Raw genomic sequence first — 15,549 nt, forward strand, 5'->3', positions numbered from 1 at the left:
AGTCCCAAATTCTCAAAAACCCCTGGTTCGCTAGACTGTGCTGTGTGTTTTGCACCTTTAAACTACTGACTGGATTATTGAAACATGGTAGAAGGGTACCCTGCAGGCAGTGTAGCTGAGCGGGGCCCAGAATCCCTGGCAAGAGCAAGAACCCATCAAGTGCCACGCAGAAGGGTCCACGCAGAATCACTGCTGGTGGGATTTCTGTGCCTGGGTCCAAGAAGAACCATGAAGCCCAAAGCATTATCCTTATCTTAGAATAATCTGGCTGTGTTCTTTTATCTTTTATTTGCCTAAATTTATTGCTTCCCTTGGCAACAGCATGTGACCTCCCTGTGGATGACTAGCTCCTGACTGGAAAAGAAATAGAGCCAGAGAGAATATCTCCCACATATGGAGAAGGGAAGAGAGGGAAAATGCTCGGAGGGGTAGGAAGGAAGGAGGAACGTGTCTGTCTCCTGGCTGTGCAGGTTGTAGAGCAGCAGGAGGCTTGAGGCTGGCTGGCTGGGTGCTCTGCGGGACCCCCTGGAGATGCCGGCTGTGCCGAAGGAAGGCTGGATTTGTGGAGAATCTCACTCGTGCTGCCTCACCCTGCCTCTGTCCTTGGCCTCCCACGGCGCCTCTGGCAGCTCATCGGCCTGCTTCCCTTTGCCTCCTGCCAAGGGCTGTGTGTTGAAAGCAGCAGCTGGGTTTGGTGACATTAAAATAGGGGGGAGGAGGAAGCAACCGGCCAATCATCCTGGTTCGTGGCCTTTCTGTGGCATGCGTGTGTGAGGCTGGGAGCCCTCACAGGAAGGGCTGACAGCACGAAGCTGTGGGCTCTGCAAACTCCTCAGCACCAACCCCTCGTGCTGGGTGCTGCACAGCAGCCTCCACTGTCAGGGGCTTGGGGACAGTGAGGTGATCCACACATCTGCTATAACTCCTTCCAGACCTCTGTCAGCCAGTCCATCCATCCATCCATCCATCCATCCATCCATCCATCCATCCATCCATCCATCCACTGACCTATCTTCTGCCCTCTTCACCTGTCTGAATCACCCGCTGGCTGTGGGAGATGTGTCAGAGTCTGGTGTCACTGTGTTTCACCCCCGTGTAGCTCAGGGTACACAGGACAGCCCAACATCACAGCACTGACGTTTTTACCCTGTGTAACACTCCCACACGCGCAGGGCTGCAGGCTGGGAACCTGGACCTTGTTTGCATCCATAAGCAAGGCTGCCCCAAGGGCTGACATCACTGGCTGGCATCAATTTTCCTGGAAGTGTTGCCCTGGCAAAGACAGCGAAGAGGTTTGCCCTGGTCGGGAACACCACAGTCTGCTTGGCGAGGATGCTGCTAAGAGCAGTTTGTGCAAAGGATGTGGGTGAAGCTCATTTCCTTGTCGCGTAAAAGGGCACACGGGAGGTGAAATTTTCCTGCTGCTCCTTGTGTGGGCATCAGGGAAGCTCAAGATGAGCCCACAGTCACGGGGCCAGAGCTTCAGCCTGACCCTCAGCCTCCATGCTGGCTCCTGCTGCTCCATGGCCACGCTCCCTGTGGTTGCTGGGCTCCTCGGTAATCACACGTCAGCGCTCTGGTGACAGCAGAGTAAACACTCAGGGAGGAACCGGCTGGTGACTCAGCGTGGTTTCAATGTGAGCGCTGCAGTTCCCCGCTCGCAACGGAGCCTTGCACAAGAACCAGAAGCATGAGATTGCTAAACTGCCCGAGCTTCGGCAGGCACAGCCTCCCCTGGCCACTGGAAAGGCAAAGAGCCCAAGGGACTTTGGCTCTGGGAGCAGGCAATTAAGACAGAAACATGTTTTAAAAGGCTGTTAAATAATCTGAAACTTCCTTCCTATAACCTTTACTCACCTACAAGTAACACTGTTGAAAACGTAAGACATCACCTGCTGGGCCGTTCATGCCAGCCAGGTGTGGATTTAAATCCGTTCAGGACACAAGGCAGGATGCTGATCCACTGAACAACGCCACAGCAGCAGCCCACAGAGCGCCAGGGCTACCAGTGAGGATGAAGATTGGTGTTAGCAGAGCCAGAGCTCATCGGGCGAGGATTGCAGCTGGGGTTCACACACCACCAAACCTCCCAGCACTGGCTTTTATTTTTTTACCTCTGGTAGACTTTGCCAAAAATGGGAGGTAGCAAAAGCACGAGACTTACAGATCTTACTGTTGCATTTACATTTGTAACCACAGGCTGGAAATCCCCCTGCACCTCACGTTCTCTGCTCGGAAATGAGAGTGTGCCCTGTACAGGACACCTTGTCTGGCTGCAGCTCTCGAGCTCTTTCAGGCACAAGGATGTAAAATTGGAATCACTTTTTTTTTTTTTTCCAAGCTGCAATACGATTAGGCTTTCTCCCAAATGTCATGTGTAAATAAAGGAAATCAAATTGTTTCTGATGGATTTTGTGTGGGTGGAAGGGGCTGGGTGGTTGACCTGGAGACTGATGGACTGAGCAGGGAAGGCAGAGCTGTGAGCCATGGGCTTCTCTTGGTGGACAGCCTGGGACTAGAGAGGAGTTTGTTGCATCCCCCACATCAGAGATGCTCAGCTCAGGGGGCCCCTGCTCATCATCAGCATAATGTGTCCCAGCTGGGCTGGGTTCCCATAAAGAGTCCATCTGGTCTGGACTCCCATAACGAGTCTGGATTCCCACCTAGTCTGGATTCAGCCAGCCGTGCTGAGCTCTGGGTGTGCCTCCAGGGTTGGACTGCCAGGTGTTTATGGGCTGTGTGTGCCCCACCTGTGCAACCTGAGCCGGCAGTCTCACCCCCTCCTCTCCTGCAGCCCTTGATCCCTGTGCTGTGGATGTGTGGCTGTAGTTACAGGAACTGGGAAGATCCTGTTTCCCTGGGGTCTGCAGTATGACCACTGCAAAGTGGGACACGGGTGCTCTGGGAGTCGAGGCAAGGTGTGCCCAGAAAGGGATGCTGATTTCCATCCCTGCCTCCTGAGGGACGTTTCCCTTCCTCTGAAGTATCCCATGGCACGTTCTGGGTGCAGGCCCCGTTGCGGCATTCCCAGATTGCCAGACCTGCCAGCACTGTGCCACAGGGTGTGCCAGCTCTGTGGTGCGCAGCAGGGCTAAAGGGCCTTTGGGCTAAGTCCAGGTGCACAATGAAATGTCACTTCTGTGTCATGGGGCTGCTCCTGGAGCTGAGCTCAGCCGTGGGCAGCTGCAGCACCGCCCCAGCCCCAGGTCACCCCAAGGCCGCTGGCTGCTCTGCTGGTCCCAGGACCAGGACCTTTGAAGATGATCCCGTGCTCCTGCTCCTGAGCTGGTCTCCTGCCCCCTTCTCTGCGTCTCCAAGGGAAAATGGGCTCCAGCACCTCACAGACACTTGCTGGGGCTGAGCACAGGAGCTGCTGGAGAAGAAAAAGGCGTGTTGCCACCATGGAGCCGTGGAAATGTACTGACACCGTTGGGCAGGGCGGGAGGGAGCGGAGCAGCCTGGGGTGCTTTCAGCACAAAGACCGTTTTTCTTGTGAACAACTCCAGTCTTGCCACAGGAATGAATTTGGGCTGTGGCTGAGCTCACACAGGGCTGGATCCCGGAACAGGCTGCTGGGATTGGCTGCGCCACGGCCAGGCAGCAGCTTTGTTTAGTAGAAGCACAACGTGAAACCAACACCCAGGTCTTTGGGCATGTGAAATCAGTAGGCATCTCTCCCTGAGGTGGCTGTGTGGGAACAGAGGGGCTGGGCAATTGCTGGGCAGGATGCTAGGATACCTGGAATTGGATGCCACAAACTCCCCAGGTACTGCCCTCTCATTGCACAGCCCTGCTGGAGCTGCCAGTGTGTTGCAACTGGCTCAGGATCTCCTCCAAGTGCCGGAGTCCAGCACAAGGTGAATTCTTTTCCTGGCACACCTCCCTGGAAATAAACCACGTGCACCTCAGCGGGCTAAAATCCACACGGGGAATATGTCTGCATGAAACAAACAGTTGCTCTTTCTCTGTTTCCTCTCTTATTGATTAATGCCTCTTAATGACTCCAACCCAAAAATCTTGTAGTTGCCGCCTGTCACAGGAGATCAATGGAGCAACATTAACAGGAGATAGAGACAAACTGTCCCGGGTGAGCTCTCTGCTGAGGCCAATCTGGAAGCAGCACAATCAATAGTTCAGCATGACCTCTCCCTCTTGCTTGCTTTTTTCCTCTTTGAGCTGGTTGGGCAATAAAGTCTGCTCTGAGCTTTCACCAGAACTAGATTATAACTATCCAAATTGATCTGATATGTAAAGGATAAAAGGGCCTCTTAAGCCAGCTGTCTGCACTGGCAAAACTCAAGTGGCTGAGCAGGCAGGGTCAGACCCTCATTAATTCCTGGATGCTTGGGACCCTGCTCATGCCATGCATGAAAGCTGGACCACAGTGCTGGAGGGAGGCAATTAGTCATGACAAATCCAATCTGACTTCTCCCCAGAGCTTTCCCAGTCAGCTGCTGTGCTGCTGGTGCCTTTTCACAAGTGCATCATCATGGAAGCCACCATGGCCCGTCCCTCCCGCGCTCTTTTTGCGATACCTCCTTGTTTCTCTTATTTCCCTTTCTCCAGGAGAAGTCGTGCTGAGGAGGGAGAGCCCTTTGTTGATTCACATGCTGGGAGATGCTGCAGTGAGCAGATGTGTCCCAGGTGAAGCGTGAGGTCCCTGAGCAGAGGAGGTGAGGGGGTAGGTTCTCCTTTGCTCAGACAGCCACTGCCGTCTTGGAAACCTGCACCTCAACCCTCCAAAGTGCAGCCTCTCTCCTCACCGAAGCTGATAAACGGAGAGCCTGGAGGGTGAAGGTTGACTTAAAAGCTGTGTCCAGAGCTGCTTGTCCCAGCTGTGCACCTCTGTCTCTTCTGAGGCCAGCTGAGCCCCGTGCCTGCTCCAAGGAATGTCTCCCTGGCCAAGCCTGACTTTGGGAGCCCAGGCTGAAAGCCATGCCCTGGGTCTCGTGTGGAGGGGCTGGGGGCTGCCAGGGGCTGTCCGTGGGCACTGCTGAGGGAGGAATCCCTGGGGCTGTGTCTCCCAGAACAAGACCTGATGATGAATAACTCCATAATCTAGGCCAGTGCAGGGCTGTGCTTGCTCAGCCCCCTTCTCCGAGCTCATTTGCAAGCTCCCTTTTCTCCTTGGCGGGGAAGCGCCCACGGTTGGCACATGATGGAAGTCCCAAGGAGAGAAGCTCCCCTTCCAGAGCCAGCACCGCAGGGCTCCCAGCCACAGCCACCACCCTTTGCCTTTAACCCCAGCACTGCCTGCAGAGCCCTGGAGCTTCCCTCTCTTCCACCTCACAGTTCAGGCCCAGGGACAGCCCTGGTGTGTCCCCAGCCCAAGGGGATGGTGGTGAGCGAAGGGTGAGACCCCCAAACTGTTCCCAGCAAGCCAGGAGCTCTGTGGGGGCTGCAATCCTGACCCAAAGCATCCAACGAGCCCCAGCACGCCCATTCAACCCCCCCCAAACTTCGTAGTGCTTAATTACAAGTAGCGGGGATTTGGAGAGGAAGCGGAGGGGGCGAGCACAGGACAGATTGGAGGGAAGACTGTGCTGGGGGTGGCAGGACTGTCAAGCCAGAAACACAAGAGCTGATTAGCATTTCTAATTATAACCGCTGCGCTCAGCCCGGCAGGGCCCGGCAGGCAGCAGAGGCAGCTGATGGGCTGTGCAGAGCCAGCTGTGGATGCCACGCAGGAAGCGCGGGCGATCAGCCTCAAATCCTTCAAAGATGCACAGAAAAGAGCATTAAAGCCTGGATCCATCATCTCCGGAGCTGCGGCACTGCCTGGGAATGCCGGGTGCCATCGCAGCCCACCCGGGGCAGAAATCCCTCTGATTTGTGTCCGTGGGGCTGATCCTGATGGCAGAGGAGAGGGGGGTGAGCGTGAGCCCCTATTTTGGTTCGGGGTCCTGCACCCCACTGCCGAGCAGCAGCTCTGGGCACTGCGGGTGATGGCATTGGGCTGTCCCCTGCTGTCACCCAACTCTGACATCCCACCCAGAGGAAGGTGGGCAGCACGGGGTGCTCTGGAGGGGACGAGGGGATGGGTGCTCCCTGCTCACGAGTCAGGGCTGCTCTGCACTGCTGTTAGCTCTGGCTGGAGACCATGCACTCACTATCATTCAGTCAGGTAAATATTACGGGCCAGCAAATGGCGCTCCAGGGCTGTGGCTGCCCTGCGAGCTCCCGTGTCCCGAGGGCACCGTGCTCTTGGGGCCGTGCCCGCAGAGCCACCGCCTGGCAGGGAAATGATCACAGGCCAGCGTGCGGCACGCCGCGGGCTTAGCTGGGATTAACAGGGCTTTGGCCAGGAGAAACTGAAGCGACTTAATCAAGGCAGTGAGTGAAAGAATTCCCAGGGAGGAGATGAGCATCGACTGATCCCGGCATCTTCTGGATGCTGACAGCGCCTGCAGGACCATTTTCCTCACCTTCCAGCTACACAGCTCTGGGTGCCTGCCTGATGCTTGAGCCTATCCTGGCAGTGCCAGGGGAATTTTGGGCAGTGGAGAGATCCCTTGCACAGGGGCAGCAGCCCAGGGAGTGCACCCCTGGTGCCAGGTGCCTGGGATAGAAACAGGAGATGGGCACCGTGGGGAGAGATCTCGCTTCCCTTCGCATGGAATGTAAGGGATCATCACACCTGCAGAATTTTTATTACTCTTTTGACTGGATTAATTAATCATTCAGTGATAACTGCTCATTAGGCATTCTAACAATCAATACTAATCACTTAGCTACTTGGCGTATTACAGCTTGGGATGGTCTGCTCGTTCCTAATTAGATTGGCCGGACAGTCCACCCCTGAATTTTGCAGAGCTCCACAGCAGAGTTCTGTGGATTTCAAGCCACCCTCAGCCTTGGCCCAGGTGTGTCATTTCCCATCTCCATGGAGGATTCTTCCCCCCATCTTGGCCTCCAAAATCCGGGTTCAAGTCACAAGGAGCTGCAGGAGCAGGGTGAGCAGGGAGCATGGAATGCATCCAGCAATGCACCTTCCTGTCTCTGATGTTTCCCAAATTACCAACCCCACCACCAAAAATACATCTCAGAGGCTCTTCTTTTTTTCCTGTCCTAATTAACACCAAAAATAAGAATCCTGGCTTCAGTGGGATGGTAAAACCTGCCTGGCTGGGGGCTGTGGGTGGCGGAGGCGACGTTCATCGTCCCAGTCACCGCAGCAGCGCCGTGGGCAGTGTCAGCCCAGCCCACACAGAGGTCAGGGCACAGCACTGGAGCAGCAGGGACCTCCTCGGGGGTAAAAGCAGCAGCAAACACGCTGCAGGGTTTGGGAGGTTTCAGTCACTTTTGTGTGATGCTCCTCATTCATCACCGCTATTCGGATTAGTCCAGCAAAGGCTTTTGCTCATTAGGCCCTGATTACTCGGTGCTTGGCACTCACACTGAGCAGGGATCTGGGCTCGAAGTCACCAGCTTGTTTTCAAAGGTCATTTTGAGCCAAATTCAAAAGGAAGGAGCAACCTGAACCATGAAAAGGGGGCAAATGGATAATCTGAAGATTTGCTGATAGCAAGCAAGGAATTATCTGAACAATGACCTCGTGACTGAGTCTCCCAGATCATTTCCCATCATATTCCTTGCTCTCTGTCCCCCGTGCACATGGGATCCCCCTGGACGGGGCTGTCCCTGGCCTGTCGGACACAAAGCATCTCCTGTCTTGTGAGGTTTCCCTGCCCAGCCGCAGGGCAAACAGAGGATGAGCCCGTGCTGCTGCTTTCAGGGTGGGGAAAGGACACAGCGAGGAGGAGAAAGAGCAGCGGTGATGCAGGGCTCAGGCCTGAGAGGATGCGGCCCCCGAGCTGTGCTCACAGCTTACCTGCTGTGGGTGACAAGGAGGGACTCTGACCGTCTGTCACCCAAAGCGGCTTTTAATAAACCTGGAGTTTCTGTGAGTGCGTCGGGCCGGGTGGGATCAGCGTCTCCACAGACCCCTCCCTGCTCTGCCACGATCATCTGGGCTGGGAGAGCCCCTGTGCGGTGGGGTGAGCCTGGGGATGGGATCCCCGGGTGGGCGGAACCCCGGCCGTGGGGATGAGATCCTGGAGTGGGACGCGCGTGTGGATGTGACCCCCGGGCTGTGACATGGGACCCCCGGGCTGTGACTGTGACGCCCGGGCTGTGACATGGGACCCCCGGGCTGTGACTGTGACCCCCGGGCTGTGACTGTGACCCCCGGGCTGTGACTGTGACCCCCGGGAAGGAGCGCTGGATCCGGCCTGACCCGGCGGGGCCGTGCCGGGCAGCATCCCCCCGGTCCCCGGGGCTGCGGCGGAGCCTCCAGCGCCGCCCCCGCCTCCCGCACCGCCCCGCGCCGGGCGGAGCCGCCGAGCCCCGCGGGCCGGGCCGGGCGCTGCGGCGGAGCGGAGCGGGCGGCGCGGCTGGGCCCCCCTTCCCCCGGGACCCCGGCCCCCCCCCCGGCCCCCCCCCGGCCCCGGCGGCGGTGCGGGGGTCGCGGCCGCCCCCGGCCATGCCCCCCGGAGCCTGAGGCCCGCGGCCGCGGGGCGCCCGCAGCATGCGGAGGATCCGGCGGCTGGTGCATCTGGTGCTGTTCTGCCCCTTCTCCAAGGGCCTGCAGGTACCGGCGGAGCGAGGATGCGCCGGGATGGAGGATGCGGGCTCGGGGATGCGCCGGGCCGGCGGGGGATGCGCTGGGATGAGGGATGCGGGCTCGGGGGGTGCCCGTCTCCGCATCCTGGCACCGGCCGTGCACAAAGGGACGCTCCGCCTCGGTCTCCCCGACGCCGCTGCAAGGAGCTGGGGGCCTGGCAGCGGCACCGCGGGGGTCTGGAGCGGCTCCGGGGGTCTGGAGCGGCTCCGGGGGCCGCAGCGGTTGCGTAACTCCGCCGTGCCGGAGCCCGGGAGCACCGGGGCAGCCCGCAGCGCTGGGTGAAGCCGCCGATGCAGCAGGGCAGGGATGGCTCCTTCCTTCTCTTTATTTCTTTATTTTCCCTCCTCTTCCCATCCCTTGAGCTTCCGAGGGGCCGGGCACCTGCCTCAGGTCTCCGGGGATGTCAGGGATGCTGCTGGAATGGGTGTTTTCTCTGCCGCCGCGGGATGAGAAACCCTGACTGTGGCAAGGATCCTGGACCAGAGGGGTTGTCCCGGAGGGGGTGAGGGGACACGGGAGGGGATACCCGGGGGGCAGAGGGTGTTGGCAGGAGGTGGGTGCAGAGCTGGTACTGTCGTGAAACAACCCCCCTGTTCCCAGGGGAGCCACAGGGATGGAGCAGGATTTTGTTGATGCTGCATCCATTTTGCCTTTGAAGTCAGCCCCAGCCCAAAGTCACTTCCAGATCCTCCAGAGTCACTCTAAAACTGAACATAGCAACTCCCACAGGGTAACACCCTTCAGCGCAGGGCAGGCAAGGGCGAGGGAAACCCCTGTGCCTCGAGACTGAGGCGCTGGAAGAACCCTCACAATGCAAAATCCAGGCAAAGCTCAGGGAGACCTCTCACTGAAATGCATCCCCCACTCCCACCTTTCTTTCCACCATTTAGGGGATGATGAAGCTGGAGCTCCCCATCCCATGCTCAGGCTGCTGTCCTGACCCTCTTTTGCCACAGGAGCATGATGGATTCTAAGTCAGAATAAGTAAAAAGTGACATTTTGGCTATTCCAGGGTTTTCCAAGACATATCTCTAGTGGGAAGTCTCTGGAAGAGCCCCTTTGCTGAGGGCGGGGGGGGCTCATGCACCCACCCTAGGCAGTTTTGGGGGGCTGCTGTGCTGGGGGTGAATCTCAGTGTGTCTGACTCCAGGGCCATGAGCCAGTTCTCAGCTCACAGGAGCAGCCACCCACACTTTGCCTTTGCCAAGTCCTGGCTGTGCTTGGCTTCTCTTTAATTTAATTTCACGTTAATTAGCGGTGCCATTGCCTGACAGGCAAACCGGGCACCCTGGCCCGCTTCACACTTCGGGGTTTCCAGTTAAGAGGAGAAATGTCACAATCTCGGGGCAGACCTGCCTGCTCTCACCCTCACTGCTCCCAGAACCCCGTCATCTCCTGGAGTGGGGCTGAGGAGGAGCGTTCTGGAGATGGGGAGTGGTTTTTGGGCTACAAGACCCAAGCGAGGATCCCTGGCAGGTTTTAAAGGTGCTGCACCCACTCAGATCCAGCAGCAGGTCGTGAGGAGGGTTTGGAGGTGGTCAGGCCAGGGGTTCTGCAGAATTTCCTCCAGAAGCAGGGTGGAACTGTTTGTTTAGTGCAAGGATTCATCCCCTGCCCTTTGGAGCTGCCGGGATCTGCTCCGTTACACGAGCCAGGTGAGCAGCCTCTCTTGCAGGAGGCCAGATGGCAGCAGTGCTGCTGTGCCAGGGTCAGGGGGAAGAAACAGAGCCAACAAAACAAAATCCTGCTGAGAGCCTGCGAGTTGTTTGCACAGAGCATCACCCCCGAGCTCCCAGGTTTGATACTCACCCGCTCCCACACGGGAACTGCTGCTGGGAGCTTCCCCTGCCCGTGGGGCTTTGTAAAGGGGGAATTCTGCTGAGAAAGGTCTCCCCAAGGAGGGCCAGAGCTCCTGCAGCCCCACTGGGGCACCCCAGGCTGGCAGAGGGCAGCAGAGTGGGAGGACGTGGCCACAGCTCCCGGGGAAGCACAGCATCCAGCTCCTTGCAGCCCAGCCCGGTAATCCCCCTGCTTTTAGGGAATTTTAAGTGACCTACTTGCAGCACGAGTTGCATAAGAGACTGATGAATATATATAAAAAAGGCTGGAGGTTTCCCCAGCGCTGCGTGGCAGAAGCCGTCCTCGGCCCTGGGCAAAGCCCTGCCCTTCGAAAAGGCTTTCAAAAGCGTTTCCTTTGCCTTGCAGGGCCGCCTCCCGGGGATCAAGGTGAAGTACCTGCTGGTGGTGTGGCTGGGCATCTTCGTGGGCAGCTGGGTGGCCTACATGCACTACTCGTCCTACTCGGAGCTGTGCCGCGGCCACGTCTGCCGGATGATCATCGTGAGTGGCACCGCAGCCCCGTGGCTGCCGCTCGGGGGGCTGGGCTCAGTGGGGCTGTGGGAGCCCCATTTCCAGCCTCCCAAAACCCCAAAGCCGGGAGGAGGAGCCCCCCTGGCAGCTGCTGCCCTGGCGCTGTCCCCGACATGGAGCTCGGAGCGGGAGGGGTGACCTTACCCTGCCAGTGTAATGAGATGTCAGAGGGAAGCAGCCAGGGCAGCCGTGGGCACATCCCTGCCTGTGCAGGTGAAGCTGGAATGTCAGGGCAGGGAGCAGGACCTGTGGGCAGGGACAGGGGAGCGGGAGGAGAAAGGGCAGCGCTCAGTCCCTGGTGCCTCTCCGTGGCTGCTGCTGAGCCCTAAGGAAAGCAGCAGAGCTCTGTGGCAGCCTGGCTCCGGGCGTTTTGCCCGTTTGGGGTTTGCAGTGCGGTGCACGTTCCGCGTTCCCCGTGGCGGGGTGTCCCCGGGACTGCTGCGTGTGCCCCTGGCGTGGTCTCAGCCAGCCCAGGCGAGGAGGGGGAGCTGGGCTGTGTCAGAACAAGCCTCGTTGAGCAACCCCTCAGCAGAGGAGGGAGGCAGGAATTGCCATAACAACAGCGACGATCGTTTAATTTGATTTTCTGCCTGACTCCGACCGCGGGGTCTCGGGCGCTAATTCCTGCTCGGAGCTGGGGCTTCCAGACGCCGTGTCCCCTGTGAGCAGGTCCAAGGGTTAATTCCCATCCACAGCAGAAGAAAAAAAAAGGGAAAGGATGCAGTGGATGTCTGCAGCTCCAGCTTTTCAGCCCCGAGGCTGCCGTGCCCTCGCTGAGGAGCTGCAGAGCTGCAGCCTCCCCTGCCCCGGGATGTCTCCAGCTCCAGCCCAGCTGTACAGCAGAGCCACTGTCTGTCCCTGTCCCTGTCCCTGTCCCTGTCCCTGCCCCTGCCACCCCCTGGACTGAGGCCAGCGTGGTTCACAGCAGGACTGCTGCTCTGCTGAGCAGCCTGAGCCTCTGCATCCTCACCCAAATCCACTCTGCGCCCTCCTCCAGCCCAGGAAGTTCTCCCAAATCCCTGGATTTGCAGCAGCAGCAGCATCCAGGAACAAATCCCTGAGATGCCTCCAGCAGCACCGGGGTCGCTGCCAGCCCAGCCCTACCACACCCAAGGCACAGTAGAAATCTGTCCCTGCTGAGTTCCTCTCTCTCCTTGCCCTCCCCAGTGTGACCAGTACAAGAAAGGGATCATTTCTGGCTCCACGTGCAAGGACCTGTGCGAGGAGCGTGGCCTCCTGTTCCAGCACTGCCTCTCCTCCTCCCCCAGCCAGCAGGTAGGTCTGTGCCCCCACCCGTGCCAGGGGCTGGGCACCGGCATCAAACCCTGCCGATCTCCCCCTCTGCCCACCCTAAACCAGAACCCCGCTCCCTCCACTGCTGTGCCCCTCCCTGTGCTGCAGGTTTACAGAGGGCTCTGGAGGGACAGGGAGGTGATCATCAAATGTGGCATCGGGGAGGCCCTGAGGGCCGACAGCCGCCCCGACTCTGTGCCCAGGAGGGACGTGGTGCTCTTCGACAAACCCACACGGGGCACCTCGATGGACGAGTTCAAGGAGATGCTCCTCAACTTCCTGAAGGTCAGTGCAGGGCCCTGTGTGATCCCACAGGCCTGGGATGGTTCCTGTGAGGCAGAAACACCAATCGTGGTTTTCCTTCCCTCTGAAGGAGAGCTCCTCCTGCCCGTGCCCCCCAGCCGCTGCTGGGTGCCAGTGCCATGCACTGGGTTAGTGGAGGGAAACTCCCATTCTCTCCCATGAGTTCTTGTCTGGGAGATTTCAGCAGCAGCAGCCCTGCAGGTGGCTGTGCCAGGGCTGTGGTGGCACCTGTGCCTGGCAGAGCTGATTTGGTGGCCTGGTTGTTACCCCTGCTGGGGCTTCTGCAGCAGTGCTGGGGTGGCAGCTCTGGCAGGAGGATCTACAGCAGCCCTGAGGCTGGTAAAATCCCGCTGCAGCTGGATCTGCCCACGCGTGGTGTGGCGCTGGGTTTTCTGGAGTGTCACCATTTCCTCCTCTCCCCAGCTCAGCTCTTTGCTCCTCCAGTTCGGTTTTGTGACGTGACACCCAAACACGGAGAGCTGTGAGGGTCTGATGCCACTTCTTGTCGTGTTTGCAGTCCAAGCTGGGGGATCAGCCGTCTCTTCCCACCCTGGTGAGCCGGATCATCACCATGGCAGATGTGAACCGTGACAGGAAAGTGTCCCTGGCAGAGGCCAAATCCATCTGGGCGCTGCTTCAGCTCAACGAGTTCCTCCTCATGTTCTCCTTGCACGAGAAGGAGCACACGGCCAAGCTGCTGGGGCACTGCGGGGACCTTTACGTCACCGAGAAGATCCCCCACACCTCCCTCTACGGGGTGGATGTCCCCCCTTTCCTGCAGTCCCTGCTGCCTTCCATCGCCCACCAGCTCCTCCACCAGTGGTTTGCGCCCGCCTGGCCCCGGCGCGCCAAGATCGCCATCGGCCTCCTGGAGTTCGTGGAGGAGATCTTCCACGGGACCTACGGGAGCTTCTACATCTGCGAGAGCAGCCTCAGGAACGTGGGCTACAACGACAAGTACGACTTCAAAATGGTCAACCTGAGGAAGGTGGCGACCGAGATGACAATCAGAGGCTTCCTCAAGGGCCGGCACTGTGAGCAGAACGGGGACTGCACCTACGGGCGGGACTGCACGGCCACGTGTGACAAGCTCCTGAAGCAGTGCAAGAGCGACGTGGTGCAGCCCAACCTGGCCAAGGTGTGTGGGCTGCTGCAGGACTATCTGCTCTACGGAGCTCCCCTGGAGCTGAAGGAAGAGCTGCAGAAGCAGCTCCGAACTTGCATGACCCTCAGCGGCCTGGCCAGCCAGATGGAAGTGCACCACTCCCTCGTGCTCAACAACCTCAAGACTTTGCTCTGGAAGAAGATTTCCAACACCAAATATTCCTAACGGGGGAAGCGCGGCCCTGGAGTTTCCAATCTGTGAGTTTGGAGCGAGGTCCGAGGGGCTGAAGGCCTGTTTCTCCATCCTCTCCCCCCCAGGTAAAACACACCCTGCACAGGGAGTTCAGCAGAGCTGCAGCCCCTTCTCCTTCATGGAAAATCGAGCATCATGACTTCCACCACCCAGCAGGATCAGGGATGGGCCGGCAGGAGCGGAGCTGGGACATGGAGCTGGGCTGAGCAGGCTTGGGGGAGGAAGAAGACACAAAGGGATAAGGAGGCAGAGCCCATCTCGATGCATCAAACTGTTCCTTGAGGAGCAGGAAAGCAGAGCAAAGCGATGGGAATGAATCATTCACGCTGTACTTGTCACATCTCCCTTTGAGGAACGGCTCTGATGTAAATAAACAGCTTTTACGTGAATCGCACCCGTCCATCAATAGCCAAACAGCAGCCTGTTCAGTACCGGCTTGTTTGTGGTCTAAAAAGGAGGAAAAGGTAGATTTCCCCATTCAAAAGTCTCTCCTTAAGTGTCTGAGTCATCTGCCATCAGATCCAGCTGTCACACAGGAAGCAGATCAGCTGTCTGTTGCGCCCTGGAGAATCGTGGCAGTTCTTGGTTCCGTTTTTAAGTGCCTGACCCTGACAGCGATGCCGTGGCTTGTGAGAGGCTCCCCCCGGCTGCTCCTGCCCCCGGTCTGGAATTGGCAGCACAAGCCATCCCCTCTCGTGCCGGCTCTGGAAGCGGCCGAGGCCAAGGATGGCTTAGAGGCAAAGGGCTAAACACGAACCGTTGTGACCCCTTCGTGTGCTCCGGGTGTCACTGCCCACCACGCTCAGAGCAGGGATAAGCCAACCCCTCCATTTAATTCTCCAAAAACTAAGCTGGGCTTGGCCCTGCAGAAGTTGAAGGTTAATACCGGAATAATCCAGTGCTTCTCTCATTATTAAAATGAATTTCCAGGCAAAGATTTTAGCAGGTCTCCAGACTTTTTTTTTTTTTTTTTTTTTTTTGGCTGTGTTTACACTCTCAGGGCTCCAGCTATGGCTGTTTCCTTGAAATGCTCAGTTATAGCAATCTTACAACTCTGGGCAGGCAGGAAGAGCTGGATCAACTCCCCCAAGGTTGCTCTGTTCCCAGCACAGCCGTGTTCCTGCTGCTGGAGCACGTGCTGCTTCCCCTGCCAGCAATTCCTGAGGGAGGTGAGCGTGCAGCTGATGCGCAATCACGAAATAAAAATACACCTGACACTGCAGCGCCAGGGCTGCAAATTCAGGAGCCCTTTGGGGAGAAAGAGCAGGGTTTTCCTTCTGTTGGTTCTTTAGGATCCTCATCACCTCTCACTGGGGATGTTTGGTGTCAGGAGCGCTCCGTACCCAGCAGAGCCACCAGAGCTCACTCCCTGCTGGGGAGCTGCCTCTGAAATGCGATTTATCCATGGAAAAGTTGAGCATTCCCAAGGATTCCGTTTGAAGGGTTCCTCAGCCTGGAGTGGACACTGCCAAGGTCCTGTGCGCAGGTTCGGGTGCGTGGGAGGGAAAGCCGGGGCTGGAATTGACTGGAATTCACCAGGGGCTGCAGGGAGCCACCCCGGCTCCTCGTCCGTGTCCTGCATCCCCATGGCAACAGCTCCCCC

General features: G+C 58.2%; 1 protein-coding gene across 1 annotated transcript; it reads left to right on the forward strand.

Moving 5' to 3' along the window:
- Positions 1-8,458: 8,458 nt before the first annotated feature.
- Positions 8,459-14,888, forward strand: DIPK1B (divergent protein kinase domain 1B). The gene is made up of 5 exons (XM_040083622.2): positions 8,459-8,590; positions 10,829-10,963; positions 12,161-12,268; positions 12,395-12,571; positions 13,107-14,888. Exons 1-5 carry the CDS (start codon positions 8,528-8,530, stop codon positions 13,917-13,919), a joined length of 1,296 nt encoding a protein of 431 aa, XP_039939556.1. The 5' UTR covers positions 8,459-8,527; the 3' UTR covers positions 13,920-14,888.
- The last annotated feature ends 661 nt before the right edge of the window (positions 14,889-15,549 follow it).

This window comes from Hirundo rustica, chromosome 20 (assembly GCF_015227805.2).
Source record: "Hirundo rustica isolate bHirRus1 chromosome 20, bHirRus1.pri.v3, whole genome shotgun sequence".
Classification (NCBI taxonomy): Eukaryota; Metazoa; Chordata; class Aves; order Passeriformes; family Hirundinidae; genus Hirundo; species Hirundo rustica.

Bases quoted from the DNA above. Each gene is read 5' to 3' on its own strand.
- DIPK1B (XM_040083622.2), top strand. From the start codon at position 8,528: ATGCGGAGGATCCGGCGGCTGGTGCATCTGGTGCTGTTCTGCCCCTTC. The intron at 10,964-12,160 runs GTGAGTGGCACC...TGCCCTCCCCAG, and splicing joins ACGTCTGCCGGATGATCATC to TGTGACCAGTACAAGAAAGG. The intron at 12,269-12,394 runs GTAGGTCTGTGC...CCTGTGCTGCAG, and splicing joins CCTCCTCCCCCAGCCAGCAG to GTTTACAGAGGGCTCTGGAG.